The following is a 25572-nucleotide window of genomic DNA, read 5'->3' as shown; positions in this document are numbered from 1 at the left end:
TGGTCTAAATCAAAGGAATAAAATGTTCGTGTTACATGACCCACAATGTTGTTAATTTGTTCAACGAGATTTTACCGTTCAAACTTGTACTCGGTTCGAAAATACTCGTTCAATATGGTCGCTGCGAGAACAAAAAATTTACCTGGTGTTAAATTGTGCCATACTTTATCAACGATTTAAACAAAGAGTTTACATTATATTAATTGATGTCTTGATCCAAGTGACTGGTTATTTAAAACCATTAGCTTTGAGAGTATATATTATGCACTGTTCCCAGTTTATCCCAAACAAAACACATGATAAATAAACAACACAAAATGTATCCAGCGTTGCGAGAAATGTGCGTCTCGGTGATATAATTTTCAACGTTGCGAGAAAAATGTCTCGGTGATGTAATGATAATAATTGTCTAAGGGGAGATTTTTTTTTAATCCCCCGTACCTTAGTCGACGATATTATGAATCTACCGCACTTTCCGGTCTTTTCCCAGAGTGGGGCCACGTTAGACTGATTTAACTGTCGTAAATGAACTATTAGCAATCTTGAGTGAGGAATTAAGAAGTGTTATAATATACTTGAGTATACGCATCATGAAGCCTTATTCATAACTTAACAAACAAGTAATGAGTCCTGAGTAAGTGAATCTCATGAAATCTCCTAGTAAGTACTTGATCTAAACAAATTCCTGACTGTTAAATTGTGTTGTAACTAGTTAACGATTACAATCCTAACATGAACTGTGAATTTACAAACAATAAAACAAATTAACACCACGTGTTAGCGTCGTTGAAAATTCGCCCATTTCCACTTGGAAAAACCGCAAGAGTTAGCTACGCGTGTTGGGGAAACTGTGGCGTCATCGTCGTTACGATTAATTTTCGTTAAACAAAGGCTCTCTCTTTTTTATTAACTACCAAACCAACTAAACTTAACCTAGCTTCCTTACCGCGTGTTTTCACTCACTAAACCAAAACAACAGTGACGCTCCACCTAACAGAATGACTCATCTACCAAGCCAGCCAACGTCTACCAAGCCTCTCACTAGATACTACCAAGAAGATGCCTAGGAGCTAATAACTACCAGAAAAGAACTAAACGTGCACATAGCTACCTATGTTCAACGATTTTCTTGATTTTTTTTTCAAATTCAAGTTATTCAAATGCGATTTCATGTCGCTGTTAATTTTTTTCTGCGCGAAATTTTAATTCAAATTCGGTCTCCACAGTATATTTCTACTTCCTCGATTATGCTTTGCTAAAGTTATTTAGATATAACTTGACTTGCGCCCGAAATACAGGCGAATAAGTACAGATTTTTTGAAAAATTTGGGATTATAGGTAGCTTCATTGACGATTCATTTGTAAACGTTCTTATGAGACCATGTTACGGTAAGTTTCATCAAGAATGCGAGCGCAGCGAGCACGTTTAAGTGTTATTTAAAGTGACTCGTTAGTGTCCTCGAGAAGCTAAATAATTAATAGGAGGAAAAAAGATGAGCTGCAATTTAGATATTTTTTTACAAACACCTGAATGTTGAAAATCAAAACGGATTCATAAACCGCAGACGGAAACGCGAGATCTATTTTTCGAACTCTAGAGGTTATATAACATGAAAGTAGCCATTCTCCGGATGGACCCTATTACAGTATCTCCTTAGCTTACACTCGGAAAGACAAAACAAATAACATAATTAATTTTATTAATAAAACGTTATTGCCTAAAGTGCCTACTTTGTCTTTTTTAAGGCCTTTTTTGTACTTTCATGTGGCCTATTTTGGGGCCTATTTTTGGATTTTTGTAACCTAAAATCCCCTCTTTAGTTATCACCATCCTGTACTACGCTCACATTTTCGTGTTGAATTTTTTCAGAGTAATTTACTTTCACAAAGAGATCTCCAGAATTATTGTAATAAAAACTAAGTAAGCTCGCTGACCATTCGTAAATGTTTTTATGACACTAAATTAATTAGAAAAATTACATTCAGAATGCGAGTGCAGCGAGCAAATTCAGGTGTTATGCTCTAAATTATTATATTAATGAGAGAATTTTTTAGTGTCTAAAAAAGTAAATCTTGAAAATTTTTGTGAATACCAAAGTGGAACAGACCCTACCAACCTGAACGTGCTCGCTGCGCTCGCATTCTAAGGTTTTGTGGACGACTGAGAATTGTTAAATTGTAGATAATTTCCCGCAAAAAAATAAACGTATAAGTGAGTTTACAATTCTGAAAATTTTTCCAAAAAATGGTTAAGATGGATTCAATGGGCTGAGAACAAGTGTCAAATGTTACGAATCTGAAGTCATCGTCAAGACATCTATTCAAGTGAACGTGAAAAATTAATATACAATTTTCAAAATGTTTCCAAAAAAATGTCTCAAATGGGTTCAAATGACTGACAATTGGTGTCAAATCGGAAAACTGAAAAATCGAGAAATATCCAGAAATGGAGAAATCAAAACATTTTAAAATTCGAAATTTTCAAAAATTGAAAAACACAAAAATTTAAAACCGAAAAATCGAAAAATAAAAAATTTTAAGAATCAAAAAACTGAAAAACCGAGAAATCGAAATCCATGAAAAGTCGAAACTTGAAAGATCGAGCAGTTGAAACAATTAAAAATCGAAAAACCTGCAATATTAACATATCGAAAAACTGTAAAATCCAGGTATTTAAAAAATCCCACAATTGAAACGTTGAAAATTTGAGAAATCGAAAATTAGAAAAATCGAAATATTAAAAAACTTAAAAATCGGGAAATCGTAACATCAAAAAATTGGTCCAAGTATTTTCGACAGAAGTTCCCACGCCCCTTAAATACAATAAAATAAATCCAGCTTTTTGGAAAAATTATAAAACCTGATTTTGCGAGTTTAATTTTTTTATGGGAAAAATTATAAATTAAAATAAAGATATTTATGTAACATTAAAGTAAATGTAAAGAAGCGTGCTGGGTGTACGTTCCAAATGAGTTTTCCCTTGATAAAAATTTGTGATAACATCATTAACATTTTTGGAAAGATACTTAAATCACTTTGGATAGGTGCAGGGTAATACTAACGATAACAGTATTGTATTCCCAAATTTTCAGTAAAATTAATTCATTAATTTTTATGAGTCACCCTGTATAAGAAATTTAAAAACTTTTAATGCAGTAATAAATCACAAGTGTAGTTTCATCATACATATTTTGTACATTTTGAATAGGATTTATTCGGCAAAATTTTGAGATGACGTCATCAATTTTTTGGGAGGGGATAAACGAATAAATTTTGCTTAACGATGTACCATGATTACGATAATCTTAAAATATTTACAAGATTTCAGAGCAATTGGTTCTGCAGTTTCAAATTAAGTTACATTCCAAAATGTTATTCAGTTTTGAATTTTTTGCAAAAATTCTGGATGTTTAGGGTGAACATTCGACACAGATTTGCACACCACAAGTGCAGGAGTATCTTATTTTATAAAATTTAAGAAAAACTTCTACATGATATTCCTAATGTACATACAAAATATGACAACAATCGGTACAGTGGTTTCGGAGATTACTTGTCTAATAAAAATGGATACAGACACCAGACAGACAGACAGCTAGACAGACAGACAAACAGACAGACGGAAACGGGAGACCACTTTTTTCGTGCTTTAGGGGCCATGACACGTCAAGAGAATATGAAAATGACAATCCGGTCGATGAACTCGATTACTATACTTCCAAAAAACCAAAAATGTAAAATTTAGAAATCCAAAAATTGAAAAACCGAATAACTGAAAAATCAAAAAATGAGAAATCGAGAATTCTCCATAAACTGAATTCTCGAAAATTTGAAGTACTTGTCGAAAAAACGAAAAGTCAGAAAATTCAAACATTGAGAAAGTGAAATATGAATAGATCGAGAAATCGATAAATCGAATAATCGATAAGCTGAAAAATTGAAAAATCGGGAAATTGAAATACGTAACTCATAAGTGATCAGGTATTATTAAAAAAAACTGATTCAACGTTATATAAAAGTTTCAGAAAAATTATTCTAAAAACTATGTTCACTTTGATAAACCACACGTATGGAGCCACAATATTTTGCTTATCTTAAATAGGATTTATTCTGCAAAATTTTGAGATGACGTCATCGATCTTTTTGGGAGGGAGTAAACGGGTATATTTTGATTAACGATATTTACACGAACTTTAAAGTCCAGAGTATTCAGTTTCACAGCTTCAAAGTTAAATTGCAAAATGTTATTATAAAATTTTCATTTTTTTTCCAAAAATCTGGATGTATAGGTTAAAAACTCAATACAAGTGCAAGCGTATCTTATTTCATCAAATTTAAATAATATGTATCAACGTAAATTTTTGACGTGACGTCATCCTGTTGTTGGCGGAGATTAGTAAATTTTTGTAGGCAAATCTGGATTTTACAACGAATGAAAAATTCATCAGAACTGAGAAGAGGGTGGGTGGGCGGGGCTTATATTTTGCACTTTTTTTAACATATCTAGTCTTCTTTTCCCAACACGAAACTGAAACATGTTTAAAATGGTGTTACTTTATTTTTTAGATTATTACACATTCCCTTAAGTCATGAAGCCTTTGAGAGTGAACTTGGTATTATTAGACAAATTTCCATTAATAATAAATTATTAAGCACCACTTAGGCACCATATGAGACAAACAATATCCTTAGTTAACTGAAAGAAGATTCTTGGAATTCCGGGAAATATTGAATAGGGAGGGGTTTTAAATATTGGATTTTGTCCTCTCTGTTATCAAAATTATTATTGTCATTAGTTAAACCTTTCAGGTAACATCTTACTGCTATTATGTTAGCTTACATCTGGAGTTCCTCAGGATTCTAATTTAGTACCACTGATATTTTTACTTCTTAATATTATTTAAGTAAGGTTTCAGTTTCGCATTTTTGGCTAAAGTTTCCACTCGATGTGTTGTTTTTCTAATTACTACATTGTTTCATAATTATTGTTAATTTTTAAATTAAGTGTTAATATTAATATTATTTCAAAATCGGTTTCTAATCAAATCCATTTTTCTCACAAAAAAGTTAGTAGCTTGCTAACACGTATATCAAATCACATCGTGATGGGCACGTGTTGCCCATAAAAAGTTATGTTAAACCATTACCATTAATTTTAATTACGATCAGCCATTATTATTTTATTCTGATTTTAATTAATTTTGGAACAACTATTGATCTCCAGAACACAATCAAACACACGTATGTATAAATATTTATATAAAAATTGTATTGCAACGCCCTCAATTTAGAACAAACTGTGTGACTTTTAGTTACATTGTCACCAACAAATGTTTATCCGATTTATAATTAACGTATCAAGAGAGTAATAAACACGACTAACACAAGCGGCAGGAAGCGGCAAACTTTTTGATCACGTAGTGCAAACCTGATGCATGGTATGCGGCACACTGTGTATTTTTATCAATAAATAAGTGTATTTTTTTCTTCAGGAAACTGGCCGACATCTCGAGGTCGACCCGCGGCGTGGTGGTGCTGCTGAGCGACCGCCCCTCGGCGGTGCGCATCCTGGACGACGCCAGGCGCCTGAACATGATGGACGGCCACTTCGTGTGGCTGTGGGTGGACACCGCCGCCAACATCAGCGTCAGCGAGGACGTCAACATCAGCGAAAAAGACAGACTGCCAGAGGATCGATACAAACGTAGTGTAGTTAAAAGTGATATCAGTGATATGCATGTGAATTATTTATTAAAAAACGATCAGTTCCTTTTGTTTAATCGTAATTATGGCGTTGAAAGTTCTAAATTCAAAGATCGTAACGATAGATCTCAACGTTTATTTAGTGTTGTGGATGGTGAGTACAAAGGGGAACTTCCGGCCGGTTTGCTCAGTCTCAAGCCCCTTCCGGTCAGGGTGGACAGACATCTGGTCAAGGGAGCTGTCAGGCTTCTGATAGCTACCCTCAAATTGGTGCTGAGGAGGTCGCCTTTGTGGATGCTACAGAGTATCGCCAAGGGGCAGCTCACCACCAGCTGCTGGAAACCGCTGGGGGCGAGGGAGTTCAACTTCTCCAACAATTTTGGAAGGTAGGCGGTACATCGATTTTTGCGATAAGGTCAAGGTATGAAATTTAGCAGCGCACAGCAAAAAAATTTTGCTTTAATTAAAGGTTCACGTCTAATAAAAGTCTATTCGATCTGGAACACGTCAGGGCGCGCGTTTGAGTCTTCGCTATTCGCGAGGCTTCTTAATGATATACGGATTGATTGATTCAGTTTTGTACAACGTAGTAGATAAATTATTTATTGCAATTTTCTTTATGACCTAATTTAGAGATTTCATTTAGAAGTATGCAACTTTATAAATTCTCAAGGTGAGTGTTGTATTATTATCGTAAGAATTTAAATAATACTAAAAATAATTTCGATACAAAGTTATACTTCATTATTAGAGCACTAGCAGGCTTCTTTTTGCAGTGGTGAGAGATACTTTAATTAATCACACAACTTCCGACCTGCAGATTCGCAATATACACCAAACTTTTACCATCCCAACTGAATAATTTAAGAGGCGTCGCGTCAGCTACAAATTGCGTCTAGAATATAAATTTGAGTTTGGTTATTTTGCTCAAGCAAAAACCAGCTTTGACAAGGGTCACTGAAAACAAACCTTTACATACGTCATCTCAACCTGGAAACGCGCCCGACGTAATCTTCAGAATCTGGGTTAAGAGGAGATGAAGCGATGGACGCTACGACGGACTCAACTTTAGGGTCGTTTTGGGGATTTACAAAAAGTCAACGTAAGAACTTGATTAAGATGAATTATAGGCTCGGGGGTTGGAGCAAGTTTCGGACAAACAATAATGGAAAATTCAAAGCACATATTTTCAGAGCGAGCAAAAGTTTCTTTTTCAAACTTCATCGCCATTAAAATGAAAATTGTCTGGCGGAACGTCAATTACGGTTCCGCTCCTCAATAACATAAAGTTGTAACGGGAATTGCGCCCGGAGTCACATGCGCGTTTCCGGAGTTGCACCCAACTACTAATAGTTTCCTTCCCCGGATTCGTCATCTGCAAAATTTCGAATTAAATCGGACCCAAGGAGAGATATCGATATGTTGGGATTCGCGGCACGTAATTTACTTTGTGAAGGTGTTGGGCATTTTTACGGCAGGTGAAGGGCTCGGTGTTGGAATTTTAAAGACATGACTGACAACGTTTTAACTGAAATCTCGGAAGATTTTATACGATTTAGAGCTTAAATGTGTTTTATTGTGGTGACACAGTGACAAGTCGTGGCTGGATTTGAAAGAATTTTATCCATATAAATGTGGGAAATTTTGATAACGTATAGTTGACGCACTGGCCAACAGTGAGAATAATTTGATATTTAAATATTTCCAGGATCTACCAAAAATTATTCAATCCAATCGACAAGTAATCCAGTTAATTTAAACTATTTAATTCTACTCAAATACGGCAACAATTCTGCGACTATCAAAATGTACGTGGTCTAAGATCTAAGGTCACAAATTTATACAACTCTATAGTTACTACTGTTTATGATATACTTAATATGCTTAACCAAAACATGGCTAACAAAAGTTATCAACAATTGTGAGCTGTTCCCATCAGATTTCAACGTTTATCGGGGCGGTCTCAATATACCAGGAGTCACAAGAGGTGGAGGCGTTTTAATTGCCCTTAAAAACAATTTTGTCTCTGAAATTCTAAATATGGACTCAGGTACTAAGTCAGTTACCAGTATCGATATCGTTGGAATTAAGGTTTCTCTTAATCAGGCAGCTCATTTTCGGATTGTATTATACAGGGTGCCGCACCCAAGTCTAGACATAGGGCATTAACATGGCAAATTGGTTTTTATTTTATAATATCTCCCCAGATCACTTCAAAGTTATTATTGAGTGATGCCTTTGTGGAGGTCGAAGAGGGCTATCGACCAGTATTTTTTTCAAATCGTTGCATCGTGCACATTTACTGTTAGATTCGTTCGGAAAAAAAGTTCTTTTAAGAAAAAAATTAAAAACATAATACTCAATATTCCTCTGAACCCTATTGCAAAGTACGAACATTAATAAAAAGACAAATTTCTGAATCTTTGAAGAAGTATATTAGTGAAACCGAAAAAAATACCGAATTTAATCCAAAAAAGCTGTGGTATGTACAAACAAAAAAAAATCACGCATTCCGAACAGAATAAAAATTTACTAGTTGAGGTATTTGAAGGATTTGCAGCCGTTGTTAATGCTTCCTGGGATTACCTCTTCAGTGTTTATGCTGACTCCAAATAAGGCTCCAAGTGATGTCAATTCTAATTTTGTAAAAAATACCTCTTGCTGTGAAAAAGATATCGGAGATTTAATAAAAATACTGAAAGACGAAGTTATAGCAGGTACTGCCCGAATACCTGCATTGAAGATTGTTGATCAGTTTTTGTTAAACCACTGTTGATTTTCTTCAGTTCAATGTTAACTGCCCATTTCCAGAAATTTGGAAGCTGGAATATGCCCTGCTCTGAAAAAAGGGTATTTTTCAAATCTGGAAAATTATAGACCTAAATATTTCAATTTTTTCTAACTGCTCTAAAACATGCGAATCAATTTTTTTTATTGATAGAACAACTGACGCACAACAAGGCTTTGTGCAAAGCAGATTCACCATTACTAATTTAGCGTGTTTTACCCAGTTTCTCCATGAGAATTTGGATTCTAGTATTTGATAAGATGCAACTGACTAAGAAAATAGAGTGTGGGTGGGCGGGGCTAGGATTTGATAAGATGCGACTGATTTTGGCACTTTTGACATTTTCAAACATTAGTTGTAGACATTTTCTTGTAAAATTTTATAGGGTAGAATGAAATTTCCAAAACAGTATACCGAAAAACTTACGATTAGCATCTCGTTTCTTTTTTTTAACAGCCAATGTTCTATTAGTTCCCGTTTCCACACTATAAAAGAACATATAATTAACCCCGCCCACCCACCTCGCCTCCATTTCAATGATATATATTTTATCCAGTATGAATGGAAGATGGATCTTATACTGAACACAAATAAAATCGTTAGAATGAAAACAGCGCGGGTGGGCGGGGCTAGTGTCTGCTAAGAAAAGACTGATTTTGGTAAATGACATATCCTCTAAGAAAATAGAGGGTGGGTGGGTGGGGCTAGGATTTGATAAGATGTGACTGATTTTGGCACTTTTGACATTTTCAAACATTAGTTGTAGACATTTTCTTGTAGATTAGATAATAATCCAGAAGCCATTTTCGGCTTCGTTTCTTTGGAAATTCCTACCGTTTTTCAAAATCGCCAATCGACATATAGCAATTTTTACAGTTCCGTCAAAATCAGTCGGTATAAAATTTTTGTAGATAAAAAAGGAAATTATTATTAATTTTTGTTTCACAAAATACAATTATTTGAAGAATGTATTTTGTGGTTTTTATTTATATTCACAGAAATTTTTAAAATTTGTTTATTTGAGACAATAGAGAAGTCGGAGCAGGTCAGGTTACGGTAGGTCAATTGCTTTCTTATAGAAGACTGTAGGAAGAAGTTAAACTTAGCCCCGCCACCATCCGTTCAATAAATTTTTTTCTTCTGAAATTAGAAATAAATCTAAATCTCATAGCAAATGGTACTGTTCTGGAAATTTCATTTTACCCTATAAAATTTTATTGACAATAACGAGACGGACACTAGTACAATAGTAAGAAGTTTTTACGGCGCAGTTCATCCGAATCTGTCAGAAAACATTTATCACGTAGTTGTATTGTACTCCCAGTTTAAAGTGGTTTTTATGACAAGATAATAAACATTATTACCTCTTTATTACCCCACGACAGACAATATGAGTTGCATAACAAAGTACGGCCTGTAAGGAACCGACCAGTTTCTTATTTATGGCTAGGGATTTACTCCATTGTCACCATTATCAACTTCGACACAATGAACTTATCATAAAAACCACTTTAAACTGGGAAGACAATACGCATAGGGTCGGAATTCCGGCACGCGGCAACTTTAAGTTGTAAATATCTCTTGCTATTGTATTACTGTCCATCTCATTATTGCCAATAAAATTTTATAGGGTAGAATGAAATATCCAAAACAGTATACCGAAAAACTTACGATTAGCATCTCGTTTTTTTTTTTAACAGCCTACGTTCTATTAGTTCCCGTTTTCACACTATAAAAAAACATATAATTAACCCCGCCCACCCACCTCGCCTCCATTTCAATGATATATATTTTATCTAGTCTGAATGAAAGGTGAACCTTATACTGAACACAAATAAAATCGTTAGAATGAAAACAGCGCGGGTGGGCGAGGCTAGTATCTGTTAAGATAAGACTGATTTTAGTAAAAGACATATCTTCTAAGAAAATAAAGGGTGGGTGGGCGGGGCTAGTACTTGCTAAGATAAGACTGAACAATATTAAGAGTAGTCACTGGAATGAAGAGAGGGTGGCTGGGTGGGGCTATCGCTTTCTTATAAAAGACTGTAGGAAAAAGTTAAACTTAGCCCCGCCCACCCACCCGTTCTCTCATTTTTTTCTTCTGAAATAAGGAATAAATTTTATAGCAAATAGTATAACAAAAAAAAGTTACAATTACTGCTTTTATTAATTTTTTCACAGATTCTATTATTAGTTTCCACTCCCACTCGACAGAAGAACATAATTAGCCCCGCCCACCCACCCTGTCTCCTTTTTAGTGATTGATTTTATCCGATCTGAATGCAGTGAATAATTTTATACTGAATAGAAATAAAATTAGTCGTTAAAATGAGAAGAAGTGGGGTGGGTGGGGCTAGCACTTGCTAAGATAAGACCGAGTTTTGCAAAATGGCATACTCTCAAGTCGATATGGTTTATACCGGCTCTGCTAAGGCGTTTAACCGCATTAATCATTATGTTCTTTTACACAAATTTCGTTTATTTGGAATTAGTGATGCCTTAACTGAAATATTAAGATCATATTTAATCAATCGTACCCAATCAGTAGAGTACAAAAATGTTGATTATAAATATACCGGGTGTCTGGAAAATGGCGGATTAACTCTCCGCTACGTTCTAATATTTCTTCCACCCATGACCATGTTTAATTACCAGTTCAGTTAGAATGTACAAAGATATGGTTGTGTTGTTTTTGTAATAATTTGATAAAATTCCATTTAACAACAATGTTTGCCTGAAATAAAGCGAAAGTACAAATCAGCAAAAATCGAGTAAGCAGTTAAAAATGTTTGCTGTATCAAAAATTGTCAAAGTTTTCAAAACCCTACGCAGTTAATTTTAGGTCCCTTGGTGTTTTATTTCTGTATAAATTTAAATGAATTTGGTGTTTTGTTGCTGAATGAACATGAAAAAATCTTTTGAGCTTTTAGTTTTATTTTTTATGAACTTGACAATGTCTTGAGTGCCGCAGCGTTTTTTTTAAATCGGGAAACTCTTGGTTACCTATGGTGTATTATTTTGAGGGCCCATGAAGGTTTCGTTTGCAAATTATTTAAAAGAATGTTTTGTTTTTTTATTTATTTGTTTAATTTATTAACGGAAATATCCAATTTACAAAAAAACAATTAAAGAGAAAAGAAAAATCAAAACAGAACATAGTTAATTCCTAACAGTGGTTAACAACAACATATCATTAACTTATTTTGATAAATTAATTAATGTGGATATTACAATTAGAAAAAATTACACATGCCAATAAAATATTGATACCTAGCGTCTAAATTTGTTAAAATTCGTCACCTATATACAATGTTGACAGATCCGCAGTATTCTAAATGAGAACGAAAAAAGAACAGTACAGCGTTTTAATATTGGAAACGGAAATAATATAACATTTCTTTAAGTTCAACGGTAACAAATTGTTCTTACACCGACTTAATGCATTATTAAGATCTTCAAGTCATCAGCATATAGTAAATAACTAGAATGCCTTAAATGACGTACTAAGTCATTTGAAAACAAAAGAAGAAGAACAGGTCTACAATGCGTACCTTGCGGAACACCAAAGCGCATGTCAAATGAGCGAGATATAAAATTACCAATACGGACCTGTTGACTCCTGCCTAAAAGAAACGACGACAATCACTTAATCGTGTTATCTCGAAAACCAAGGTTATCCAGCTTCATAATATCATAATTAATAAGTTATGGCTGACGTGATCAAATGCTTTAGCAAAATCGACTTGTCAACGATTTGAAAAAGCTTCATTTATAAATGATGTGTATTCAAGTAAATTTGATAGTGTGGATCTCTTGGGCATAAATCCGTGTTGTTTATCTGAAATTATAGAAGAAGAAGCCTACTGCAACTGACTTGTAACAATAGAATCCAGTAACTTCGGAATAGCCTATTGACTGCATACCCCCCGATTTGAAAACTGGCATAACATAATTGCATTTCCATGATGATGAGAAAATGCCTTGCTCCAAAAAAGTTTTAAATAAAATATAAAAAGGTAAACTGAGTGAAAATTTTGAGTTTTTTAAAGCAATGCTAGGGACACCATCTGGTCCAGAATTACACGACCGTTGTAGTTTACAAATATGTTCAAAAACTTCACGTATACTGATTCTTAAACCAACATCATTTACTTGTGTGTTCTGGTCAAGTTCATATGTTGTCTTTGTGTAATTCCCATTTGTGTAAACCGATAAGAAATAATCCGCAAAAAGATTAACTATGTCTTCTCCCCCCTTTGCGAGTTCATTTCTAACCGGAAATTATTATCCGATTACCATTTTTTTGGATGGACTTTGGTGTTCTATTTTTGGAAAATGCTGACCTGACCTGTTTTTGAGTTAATTTTGGGACCCCGTTTTTTTTTGAAAATTTAAAACAATCTTGAGGGTCTAGATAATTCCTGTTTGGAAAGAATTTGAAAGTGCTTTGAAGCAGCTAGTATCTTTTCTTATAACAATTTAATTAAATTTCTTAAAGGGTACGTCGTACGTCTTAGCAGGTACTAGCCCCAGCCGCCCACCCTCTCTTTAATTAGAGTGCATGTCATTTGCAAAAGTCGGTCTTATATTAGTAGGTACTAGCCCCGCCCACCCGCCCTCCTTTTTCTTAGATGGTATCTCATTTGCCAAAATCACTATTTTCTTAGCAGGTACTAGCCCCGCCCACCCACCCTCTCTTTTCTTAGAGGGTTTGTCATTTGCCAAAATCGGTCTTATTTTAACAAGTACTAGCCCCGCCCACCCGCCCTCTATATTCTTATGGGGATCTCATTTGCCAAAATCAGTGTTCTCGTAGCAGGTCCTAGCCCCGCCCACCTACCCTTCTTTTCTTAGAGGGTATGTCATTTGCCAAAATCAGTCTTATCTTGGCGGGTACTAGCCCCACCCACCCATCCTCTCTTTTCTTAGAGGGTATGTCATTGCCAAAATCTTTTATCTTAGAAAGGACTGATGATTAACTTCTACAAAAAATTATCACAATTTGGAAACATTACAAGCTTACTTATATGCATAAGGCAGGAATTTTGAGCATCTTCTCTAGTGTTTAGTTGGTTATGCTTTAATGGATTGTTCTTTTGTTGGTTTGATGTTTGTTTATAATTTATAAATGTCTTTTTAATTTTTTTTTTTTGGTTGTTCATTAATGAAAAATAACAGTTTGTTTTATTGATAAAAATGCACAACGATTAATGAATTCTGGTTGCTTTGGTTATTGTCCTAACAAAAATAAAAGGTGTATTTAACTCACCATCGTTACTAAGAAATCAGAAAGTAAGTCGGAGGTATCCACGCATTGGGTGTGTGTAGTGTTGCCAATTTTACTTTTATAAAATTAGGTTTTTTTTCGAAAGAGTTAATCCGCCATTTCCTAGACACCCGGTATAGTACCTAAGTCAGGAGCCCAGCAAGGCTCTAACTTGGGTCCCATGCTTTTCTTAATATTTATCAAAGATTTATCAGCAGCGATTAAATCTCAAAAACTTCTTTTCGCTGATGATCTGAAAATTCTTCGGCAAATAAATAACATAGATGATTATCTTATCTTAGAAAATGATTTAATCTCTCTTTATAATTGTTGTGTAGAGCTAACCTGTTATATCTAAATATCACCAAATGCTTGATTATGAAAAATTAACTATACTCTATACAACATGGCTAAAAAGTATGGAAGTAGTTGAATATCGCGAAAACGGTTTGTTGAATTTTTTGAAAATTTGAGCTGTCGCTAAAACACTCAAACTCTATTTTATTCAGTTTTTTCAAATTTTATACTTCATTTGTTTTTGATATACAGGGCTAACTCGATTTTTTTAAATAGTACTGGTAATCAAATGTTTCATTTTTAATCGGGCGTTTTTTTCTGAATTCAGAGATGTGACGCATACATTTTATTTTTTGTCAACATGGTACAATGAATTGTCAAAATCAAAATATCGTAGCTGGCCTTCACAATACTATCGTCTGTCATCGTCCTGTGGAGTAGAACATTTTATTCAAAAATTATACTAAGGGTACATAAACTGAAATAAAGATTTTTGAAAAATTTAAATAAAAAATTACATTATTGAAAAAATCACATTTAATTAACACTTAAAAAACAATAATTTTGCAGAAAATCTTCGAAATGTTCTCTATTTACTTCCTGGCGATAGTAAATACGTTGCACAAAGTTTTTACATGAATCTGTTAGAATATCAGGAGAAATATCAGCAATCACAGTTAATATTCTTTCTTGGAGTTCTTCGATGCTTTGTGGTCTATTAACATAAAGTCGATTTTTTACATAACCCCACAGAAATAAGTCAAGTGGAATTAAATCGTGCGACCTAGCTGGCCACTCAACTGCTCCCCTTCGTCCTATCTTCCTTCCAGGAAAAGTTTCATTCAAGTAATGCCGTACTTGACGTCCGAAGTGAGGTGGTACTCCATCTTGTTGGAACCAGAATAACTTTGCAGGTAAATTTTGGTTTTCATAGTTGGGAAATATTTGTCTAATTGGTTCATGAAATTGCCATCCTGATCTAATCTGTTTGCCATGATTTCGCAAAATTCATCCTCACTCAATTCTTGTAGTAAATGAATTTTGTATGGATAATACTTTTCCCGTTTGAGTATTTTTTGACTGAGCCTCCAGTCATATTGTTGTTTAATGCCAGTTGCTGCACTGTTTTTGGATTTTCAGTTGCATCTAACATCATATTAACAGCTCTCGTCATTTGTAACATTTTTTGGTCTTCCGGTTCTTTGACGATTTCTAACATTACGAGTTTCGTCAAATCTGCGCAATGTTTTTGAAACCGTCGACCTAAAGACTTGTTCTCGACTGGAATCAGTTTCATTAAAAAATGCTGTTTCGACGTCTGTCGCTAAAAGCCTATCATCATCAAGATTTCTATTCGTTCAGTTTCTGTTAATGGTGCATTGTAGTGTTTTATTGAAATATTTTTAAACCTGGATGTAGAAGTTTGCTTTTCAGTGCGCACTGATTTTTTTTTCAGAGCGAACTACATTTTTCTACTTTCGAATTTATTCATAATAAAAAGGTATCATGTTGTTTGCGTTTTAGTTAAAAAAGTGTATACACTACAGTTCTGAATTCGAAAAAAAAATCTTCTATTAAAAAATTGACGATTTCACTAGTGGTTCTATTAAAAAAATCAAGTTGGTCTTGCATCTCGAAAACAAATGAAATTTAAAGTTTAAAAAAATTACAGAAAGTAGACTTTAAGTATTTTGTAAGAATAGCCCAAATTTCATTTTTGATCGTTCTCGAGATATTAAACTGTTTCCATATTTACCCTGTATGTAATATTTTTATTAACTTTTTCCTGTATTTGGGTTCATCTTATTGGAAAATAAATTATTATTATTCTAACGTGCAAGGCAGCTCTCTAAAATCGATTGTAGAACATAGTAGTAAGGGTCGCTTAACTTCTAGGTACTCTCTGGTGGATGGTAAAGGCCGCAGTTGCAGTAACAGTGGCGAACGAATCAGTATAAAATGCTTGAAAGTGTTTTGTTTTACAACTTTTACATAGACGACGATATAAAAAAGGACGAAAAAGGATAAATTGTAGAGATGTGCCGACTGCAGTCGGCCGACTAGTCGGCTTTGTCAAAACCGGTTAAAATTAGTTTAATCGACCGAAAATTGGTGTCAAAGTGTAGATAATCTTCCGCTAGTTACGATTCTGAAATCGCCGTCACGATATATGGTCCAATAAACACGCAAAGCGCATTTAAAATTTCCAAAAATTTTCCAAAAAAGTGGTTAAAATTGGTTAAGTATTGTATAAACTGCCCTAAATTGTGTTATTCTTTATTTTTGTACTGAGTTACTACAAAAAATTAAATGTTAAAATTATCCAAAAAAATTTAACACATTTTTTGGAAAAAAAAGAAACTTCAGTTATTCCTTTTATTAAAATAAAACAAGTTTTTAAGGTAGTCAGAGAAATAGAAAAAAAAAACCACTGTCTGTTGCATTTATAAACAGTCGGCCGACTGTAGTCGGTACATCTCTAATAAATTGTCGTACTGTGTGTCATAAATGCGATCGATTATTTTCCAAACCATAATTTATAATTTTAATACCCGAATGAATTAATTTAGGACCTAAAGCCAAATTAGCACTACTTAGCGTTCTTATTCACCGCTGGCTGAAACAATTTATAAGAGAGTGAAAACCACGGAATGAAACACAGCAGTCAACGAAACTCCATTCGCGCAGCTGATACTGTGTTTATAATGGTTAAAAGCCAATTTCTCTCCGAGTCTAATTGTTATCTTAACAAGTAGCTGTGGCCCCATTTGCAATTGCCTAAAGGCCGATTCCCACCGCAAGTTCGCCCTCTGCGCCGCCCCACCCCCTAATTTTGGAAATTTATAGCGGCAGTAAAATTCGCGCCTCGCCCATATATCACAAAAATATTCCGAATTTATAACGCACCTTAAACAAGACGCGTTCAATTTTTCTATGCGAATGAATTTTTTGCCAGTTTAAACTTTCTTCGAAATTCTAGGCGCGATTTCCAAACAAATATAACAACAATAATTCCGGAGCATCAGCCGGGATTCCTATGAAATAAACTTCTCACGTTTCAGGAAACTTGTAGGAGATAGAGTGTGTAAATCATGCGGACACACGCACCAACGACAGCCTTCTTGTGCATTCCGGGCAGTACAGACGTCGTTAGTTAAGACGATAAGGGTGGGTTCAGCTGACGTTTAACTAAACGCCACCGTTCCGGATAAGTCCGGAATCACTGACAGCTTTTGTTTGGGATTCTACGCTTCGACGCTTGTTTGTAATGAAATTTTGAAAAAGTTGAGGCTTTCGAAATGTGAAAGCGGGGCGTGGCACGTCACTCAGTTGTGGATTATGGGGAGGCTGTAATTGTGATTATACGGGCCTGCATTTAACAAAAAGTGGCGGGGGATTGAGTAGTTTTATGTGAATTAGCTTCAGCTTTGTGGGGATTCTCGAAATGGCCAACAATTTGCTGAATCATGGCAGAGATTTTCACAAATGTAATAACATTAAAAAAAAATATCGAGGCTATCGTCAAGGGGCTGAGAATACACTCAAGCAAAAGTTCTAGATTTAATACCGGATTTATTAAAATTAATGGCCGAACTCCAATATTAATCAACATCCCAATTACAATACTTGTTTATTGCCTATTTATATATGCATATCCATCAGTTGTGAATATAAAATATTAATTACTGATTTATCGTCAGCTTTATCTCACTAATTCACACTGTGTTTATCATAAAGTAATTATGTGTTTCGTTAATTACGGAATTGACTCATCGCCTTGTCTGCTTTTTTTGCCCTTTTTTGCCGCAGAAGTATCGAAACTTCAAACGTATTTCCACCGGCTACACCTGAATTTGCTTGTAACTTACTCCACGCGAAACATTTCTCGAGCTTCTTATTTTAAGTCTTGCTTAAATTGTTCATTTAATTCCTGTTAATAAATATTTTGTCAAGGAACTTTACGGCATAATTTGTATTTTCTCGTTTCAATTTTGATCCTTATTAATACATCCTCGTGCCGTTGTCTGTGCTTCTACTTGTAATATATTTTAATTGTTTAAATTCTGTATTGTTGCCGTATTTCCCTAAAGCGATACTCGATATAACAGACAGCGGCAAATATTTTTAAAAAATTTTAAACTCGTCTTCGGGCCTTATTTGAGCCACTGATTCTAAATCTATAGAAAATTGTTTACCTAACAGTGTTGCCGTATTTTCCTGTTATAATGCAGCAAACTTGTCTTCCGACCTTATTTGAATAGCTTCCACAAAAATTGCTGACGATTCTTAATCCACGAAACAGTGTTGTCATATTTCTTCGAAGCGACATTCTATATAACATAGATGGTGGAAAATTAAAAAAAAAATTCAAATACTTCTTCGGCGTTATTTCAACAATTCCGGAAAATTTGGCCACCAATTCTTAAGAAGTTACGAAATTCTTCAATAGACAGTGTTGCTATATTTACCCGATGCGACATTCGATATAACATCGATTCTTAATCTACGGAAAATTCTCTGTAAGACAATGTTGCCGGATTTCTTTGAAGCCACATTCGATATAAAATAGCTGGTGGTATTTTTTTTATTTCACAATTAAATTAATTGACAATTTTCGAAAAAATGGCCAACGATCCTCAATTTAAGAAAAATTCTTTGTTGGACAGTGTTGCCATATTTGCTCAAGAGAAAACTCGATATAATATACATAGTGGTATTCTTTCTTAATTTGAAATTCCTTTTCGGATCTCATTTGAACAACTCCGGAAAAATTGCCCAGTTTCCTAAATCTACGGAAAATTCTTTATTAGACAGTGTTGATGGATTTCCCCGAGGCGACATCTAATATAATATAAATGGCTGCAATTTTTTTTTGAAATTGGTTTTCGGGCTTTACTTAAACAGCTCCCATAAAAATTGCCGACGATTCTTAATTTACCAGACAGTGTTGACATATTTCCTCGAAGCGACACTTTTTATAATATAGATGGTGGTACATTAAAAAAAAATCAAACTATTCTTCCGGCGTTATTTAAAAAATTCCGGAAAAATTGGCCACAGATTCTTAAGCAGTTACGAAATTCTCCAATAGACAGTGTTGCCATATTTACTCGAGGCAATATTCGATATAACATCGATTCTTAATATACGGAAAATTCTCTGTCAGACAATGTTGCCGGATTTCCCTGAAGCCACATTCGATATAAAAAAGTTGGTCGCAATTTTTTTTTAATTCACAATTAAATTAATAAACAATTCCGGAAAAAATGGCAACGATTCTAACTTTAAGGAAAATTCTTTGTTAGACAGTGTTGCCATATTTGCTCAATAGGAAACTTGATATAATATACATAGTGGTATTTTTTTTTATTTGAAATTCCTTTCGGATCTTAATTGAACAACTCCGGAAAAAATGGCCACCGGTCCTAAATCTATGTAAAATTCTTTATTAGACAGTGTTGTCGGATTTCTCCGAGGCGATATCTAATATAATATAAATAGCAGCATCTTTTTTTTTTTAAATTGGTTTTCGGGCTTTAGTTAAACAGCTCCCATAAAAATTGCCGACGATTCTTATTCTACCAGACAGTGTTGCCATATTTCCTCGAAGCGATACTTGATATAACATAGATGGTGGCAAATTGAAACAAAAAATCAAACTCTTCTTCGGTGTTATTTTACAATTCCGGAAGATTTGGCCACCAATTTATTAAAAAGTTACGAAAGTCTGCAATATACAGTGTTGCCATATTTACCCGAGGTGAAATTCGATATAACATCGATTCTTAATCTACGGAAAGTTCTCTGTCAAACAATGTTGCCAGATTTCCATGTAGCCATATTCGATATAAAATAGTTGGTGGCAATTTTTTTTAATTCACAATTAAATTAATTAACAATTCTTTGTTAGACAGTGTTGCCTTTATTTGTTCAATAGGAAACTCGATATAATATACATAGTGGTATTTTTTATAATTCGGTATTCCTTTTCGGATCTCATTTGAGCAACTCCGAAAAAAATGGCCACTGTCCTAAATCTAGGGAAAATTCTTTTTAGACAGTGTTGCCGGATTTCCCCTAGGCGACATCTAATGTAATGTAGATAGTAGCATTTTTTTTTTTAATTTGAAATTCGTTTTCGGGCTTTACTTAAACAGCTTCCATAAAAATTCCCGACGATTCTTAAGACAGTGTTGCCATATTTCCTCGAAGCGACATTCGATATAGCATATATAATGGCAAATTTTAAACAAAATTCAAACTCTTCTTCGGGCGTTATTTCAACAATTTCGGAAAAATTGGCCACCGATTCTTAAGAAGATACGAAATTGTCCAATAGACAGTGTTGCCATATTTACCCGAGGCGAAATTCGATAGAACATAGATTTTAATCTACGGAAAATTCTCTGTTAGACAATGTTGCCAGATTTCCCTGAAGCCACATTCGATATAATAAATTAATTAACAATTCCGGAAAAAATGGCCAACGATTCTTAAGAAATTACGAAATTGTCGAATATACAGTATTGCCATATTTCTCCCGAAGCGACATTCGATATAAAATAGCTGATGGAAAATTTTTTATTAGAGAGTGTTGCCGTATTTCGCTGAGGCAACACCTAATTTAATAGAGGTAGTGGCATTTTTTCTAACTGAAATTAATTTTCGGGCTTTATTTGACCAGCTCCGGCCAAAATTGCCGATTCTTAGTGTACGAAATTTTCAGTCAGACAGTGTTGCCATATTTCCCCGAAGCTCGATATAACATGAACAGCGGCAAATTTTTTAAAACGAAAAAAGTTTGATTTTGATGTAGAAGCATGGAAAGCTCATAAATGTACAACTTTCCATCTTTTGTCATTAATATCAACATCTTTGAAAAGAAGTCATTTCTCTGGAGCACACTTCCTCGATTTGTCAACAGAATGAATATCTTATACATTAGTTTTTCGCATTCAGCAAAGTTAACAACACTCCGAGTAGCTTTCAAGTGACGTCAGAGTTGTGTAACGTGATTTATTATTCCCGACTTTTTACGAGGCGAGGAATCAACTAAAAGCTGGAATTACTTATTTTATTATTTTACCTCGTTGGAAAGTTGGAAACTTTAAGACACTGAAGATCCATTAATAATTCAACGTGGATTTACATCAAGGCTGACAATCCTCTCGGCAAAAAGCGCAAAATGACTCGATTACCACTGAAACAATACGAGTTGCTATAAATATTTAGCCAGAATGCAAATTTACAAGGCATTAGAGTTAAAGGGCCGTAAGCCGTAATCGATTGCGCGTTTACGAAAAAGGAAACGCTAGTCTAGAGTTATGGTTGCGATTTTTCAGGTCTCAACTCGCAGCACCAGATAAATTTAATAAGGAATCCGCTTTCTGCGGAGAACAATGGATGAAAGGAATTATTACAAAGTGACGTTATTTTGAGGCCCCATTGATGCTCTCCGAGGGACAAATCAAAATTCCAATTACGCAAATTTATCCGTCGAGTTTGAATAATTCATCAAAGAACTGTGAGAGATATTCAGTTTTCAGTTAACGCCGAATTCGGTCTCTTAATTACCCACTTTATTAAAGCGCGGCGTGACGGTAAAAGAAACTTTGCTAGCTCTAAAATTGAATTTTTTCGCCAACAAAAACACGATTAAGACATCAGATGGTGGATTCCCATCACTCGGGAACCTCCTTAATAATACATTGTATTAGTTTGAGGAATTTTATTATTTTGTTTTGTACGGACGGCGTAAAACCCATCCGGTCCGGGTTTACGAGTAAAATCCTTAAACCACTCCGGTCCATAAAATTCCTTGATAAATATTAAAGCGCTTAGTTTGTTTCGTCGACACAAATTACTTTAAGAGGCTTAGTTCTGCGAAAATATACATCGCTTACCCTACTTCATTAATTTTTAACCGCGTAAAGTAAAGAACAAAGGAAAAATGACGCCAGAATGCCGTGCGATTTCATATTTCGCCCCGTGTTTCATAAATTCTAGGGGGATGAAATACATGCTCCTTGTGCTAAATAAATAGCTTTATTTTGAGGATACGAGGCGAAGGAAGAGGCCGCGAGAAAGATAGACATTTTTCACTGACCGTTTTAAGCACCTCTACAAGCGTAAGTTAACAAAAAACGAGATAAATTTCACCAAATTTATAATGCATGTAATCTACTCCCTAAAAGTATTAGCTTATTTTTACTTCGCAGGTTTTGCTTTTCTCCTCTCAAAACTGATTACAACACTTTCCTGCTTTCTAAATGCTGTGTCTTGGTGGCGATTATTTATTTCTCTTCATTCTTTACTTTTACTTTGCAGTTTGATAGTGGGACCACCTGTAGCTTAAATCTATGTGCTTGAAAGCATCCATTCATTTTCTTATTTTATCTATTATAATTAATACCAAATTTTATGTGTCGTTAAAAATAAAGAGAGAACAATTTACAAGAGAAATCTTGTCGCATGTTCATGTTAACGCTACTTTAATGAACACAACGAAAAACCGCAAAAATTTTTTTTAAACATTTTCGTTAGAATTCTCGTATAAATGAACAAATATTTACTTTCATACACACAAAATACATGCGGGTATGTTGTACGCTATGTGTATTTACTAGAGCCTGAAATTAAACACAAATCCGTACACCGACCAAGTGATAAACACACACACTGTAACCTATTGCATTAAATTCCCACAAATAAATCGATTCAAATATATTTTTACCACCAATACCCAATACCGCAGCCCATTCACCCCCTTGAAAGCTTCCCAAAAGTTAAAACAGCAAAATAAAACATATTCTATTGTACATTTACCCTCGTTACTAACAACCAACTTCCAACATTCCATCATACGCGATTTTATTTTCATTCGTTTGTATATTTTCCGTTCGAAAAGCACACAACCCGTATTAAATTCCCAAATTTGCTTATAAAAATTTTTCGCCGAACGAAATCTCCGAGTTTACTCGTCAAACAAAGAAACTCAAATACAACGATTCGCCCGGAATTTTCCGTGCCGATGAAAATTTACTTTCTCAAATAAAAACGTAAACAAAACAAATGCGTTCGTAGTTTTCTTTACGGTCAACATCCGGCTCCGGTCACCCGGAACCGCGAAGCTGTAATTCCGGCCATCTGACATCGGCGATTTTCATGCGTGCGTACGATTCCGGTGTGCCTTTTCATCTGAAACTTTTTAATCAAATTCCGGAGAGAACAGCGGTCAGTGAGGGAAAATTGTCTCGTCCGGAATCTTTTCACTTCGTTTTCTTTGTGCTCGTTCGTACGACCATTTATTACGTGGAACAAGAGGAACATGTATTTCGGACGGTTATAAGGATTTATGGGACATTCGTTGAAATATGAAAGCTGGAATGGGAAGGAGAAGATGTTGCTTACTATTTATTAATAAGGTAGCGAAATTTGATGAAATTGTAACGTTCGGGGGTGTTGAATGGAAATGATTTAAAGTTAGGGGATTTTCAACTGCTTGCAGAAATAAAAAGGACACGGTTTGAATAAGTATTGAAGCTTCTTAAGTTGTTGCTTAATCTGGAAAAGTGGACCAAAATCGCTGTTATAATTTCGTGAATCTTCGCTTAGGCTTGAAGCCAAAATTAATTAACCCTCTTGACGCCAATGTTGTCAAGATATTTAGTTTTAACCCGAAAATATGCCAACATGATATGATTTTCACAGAGCAGAATTTATTAACTAAAGTTTTAATTAACTGTCAACACTAATTATTATTTTTGTTGCTCTTCAGACTTTCATTTGACCTAAGCAGGTTTTCAACTTACGTCTCTTTAAACTAACTAAATAAAAATAGTTTGGATCATAAAATTTTACTCTTTTGTATTCTCGTTATTACCAGTTCTAAGACAAGAGATGATGTATGATATGCATTTGAAATTTTATTGAACAGTTTATTTCCAAAGACAATTTTTATTATTGTTCTCATAATATGATGGATGTGTCTACTCCATCTGCGTCGCTTAAAATAGACTCTATTGTCGCTTGGCGAGTCTCTGATGTCACTACATAAAATAGTAAATGGGATAAATCTGCAACATTAATTACTACAATAGCTTCGGTTATTTTATTGACACCGAGGATCGATTTAAGCAATCTTCCAGATACCAACTTTCCATGTGAATCCAGCAAGAAGTAAATTAAGGTAAAAACATTACATCTCGAGCTATCAGTCTGAATTGTATCCCATTAAAACCTTTCCGACGGCATCCGATAGCCCATTACCGGGGATTCCCTTGAACCGTTCCAGCGCCCTCTGCACGATGGGTTTTCGCTTTTTGTTCGTCTGCATCAATCAAACCGCAAGGTTTTTGTCCGGACGCATTGATTAAGGTCGCGTCGGCGAAACGACCCAATCGAATAAGCTATACGGTTGCTTTTCTGGCGCTCTTCGCTAGAATCCAGGTGCTTATCTGGATCTCCTATGATTTCCTCTTTGTTATATCCTTGAGCCATATGTAACGTCCTAATGTCGTCAACTTTACTACTTATTTTCTTCTTTTTCTTTCGGTCTCGTTAGCAGCGCGCCAAACAAACAAGTTGCCGAGGAGCCATCAATATCCTGCTAGTAAACCGGAACCATGATTTATGGAGATGGACCAACCATGGAAAATGAAGATGGGTCGGGGTCGATTGGCGCCAATTAGCGATTTGGGTGATTAAATCCGGGTGGATGGTGGAAGTGCTCAAGAACGTTATCGGAGTCAGCAAGTGGAAGAGGGAAGTGGGGAAGCGCTGCTGAATCGGCGGCTTCCGGGATTCCGGGAGATTGTTTATGAGTGGCGGAAAATAAATAACTCGGAGAGGCGAGGAAAAATGTGAGAAAGAGTTAAGATGAGGGTTAATGCTCAAATTATTTTGCTTTCAACATGTGTAGAAGTAATAAAGTTGAGAGGGATAAATAGAATGGAAAGAATAACAAAGGTGCGCAATGTACCGAGGAAATTATGTGGAAGAGTTGAACATATTCAACGTGAGATGAAACATTACCAGTGAGGAAATATTTATATCTTGTGAATATACTTATTCAAGAATGGATTTGTATTTTTCTATATTTCCACTTGAGTACGGTACGTGATGCAGTGGTTACAATTATTGCATACATTTCGAAATGACCCTGTATAGTTATTCAAATAATCTGTCCCACACCATTGGCAATATAAGAAACAATTAGCCCCAGCCGCCCTCCTTAATATGCACGTCCCTGTCCACCTTTCTTCTCCGGAAATCCGTTTAATCAATGAACCAGAAGGGCTAATTTGCGAAACCGCTTATGGAAAATTGCCGGAGAAGCAGGAACGCGACCGTCTCCTGTTATTGCAGGCCGCATTGGCGGTATGCCATTGTGATCATTGCGATCGAAGAGAAGAGGGTCAATTTATGACGTCAGCTAGTTCAGTGGCGCGCTTGAATGTGGCTTAATTACAAAGATCGGCTTACGTAAATTTACCGCCACAATGGAGTCTCTCTGGGT

The 25572-nt window shown here is 35.0% G+C and overlaps 1 protein-coding gene across 1 annotated transcript in view; it reads left to right on the top strand.

Moving 5' to 3' along the window:
• LOC135136009 (uncharacterized) overlaps nt 1-25572 on the top strand; it is a 147620-nt gene that overhangs the window by 84099 nt on the left and 37949 nt on the right. Inside the window, exon 4 of the mRNA XM_064065125.1 lies at nt 5493-6089. Coding sequence (XP_063921195.1) covers nt 5493-6089 — 597 coding nt within the window. The remainder of the gene's footprint in view (nt 1-5492; nt 6090-25572) is intronic.

Source organism: Zophobas morio, unplaced genomic scaffold (genome assembly GCF_036711695.1).
Source record: "Zophobas morio isolate AGI-343-1 ecotype UQ-CSIRO unplaced genomic scaffold, CSIRO_AGI_Zmor_V1 ptg000004l, whole genome shotgun sequence".
In the NCBI taxonomy this organism is placed as follows: domain Eukaryota; kingdom Metazoa; phylum Arthropoda; class Insecta; order Coleoptera; family Tenebrionidae; genus Zophobas; species Zophobas morio.
This window is presented reverse-complemented; position numbering and strand designations above follow the sequence as displayed.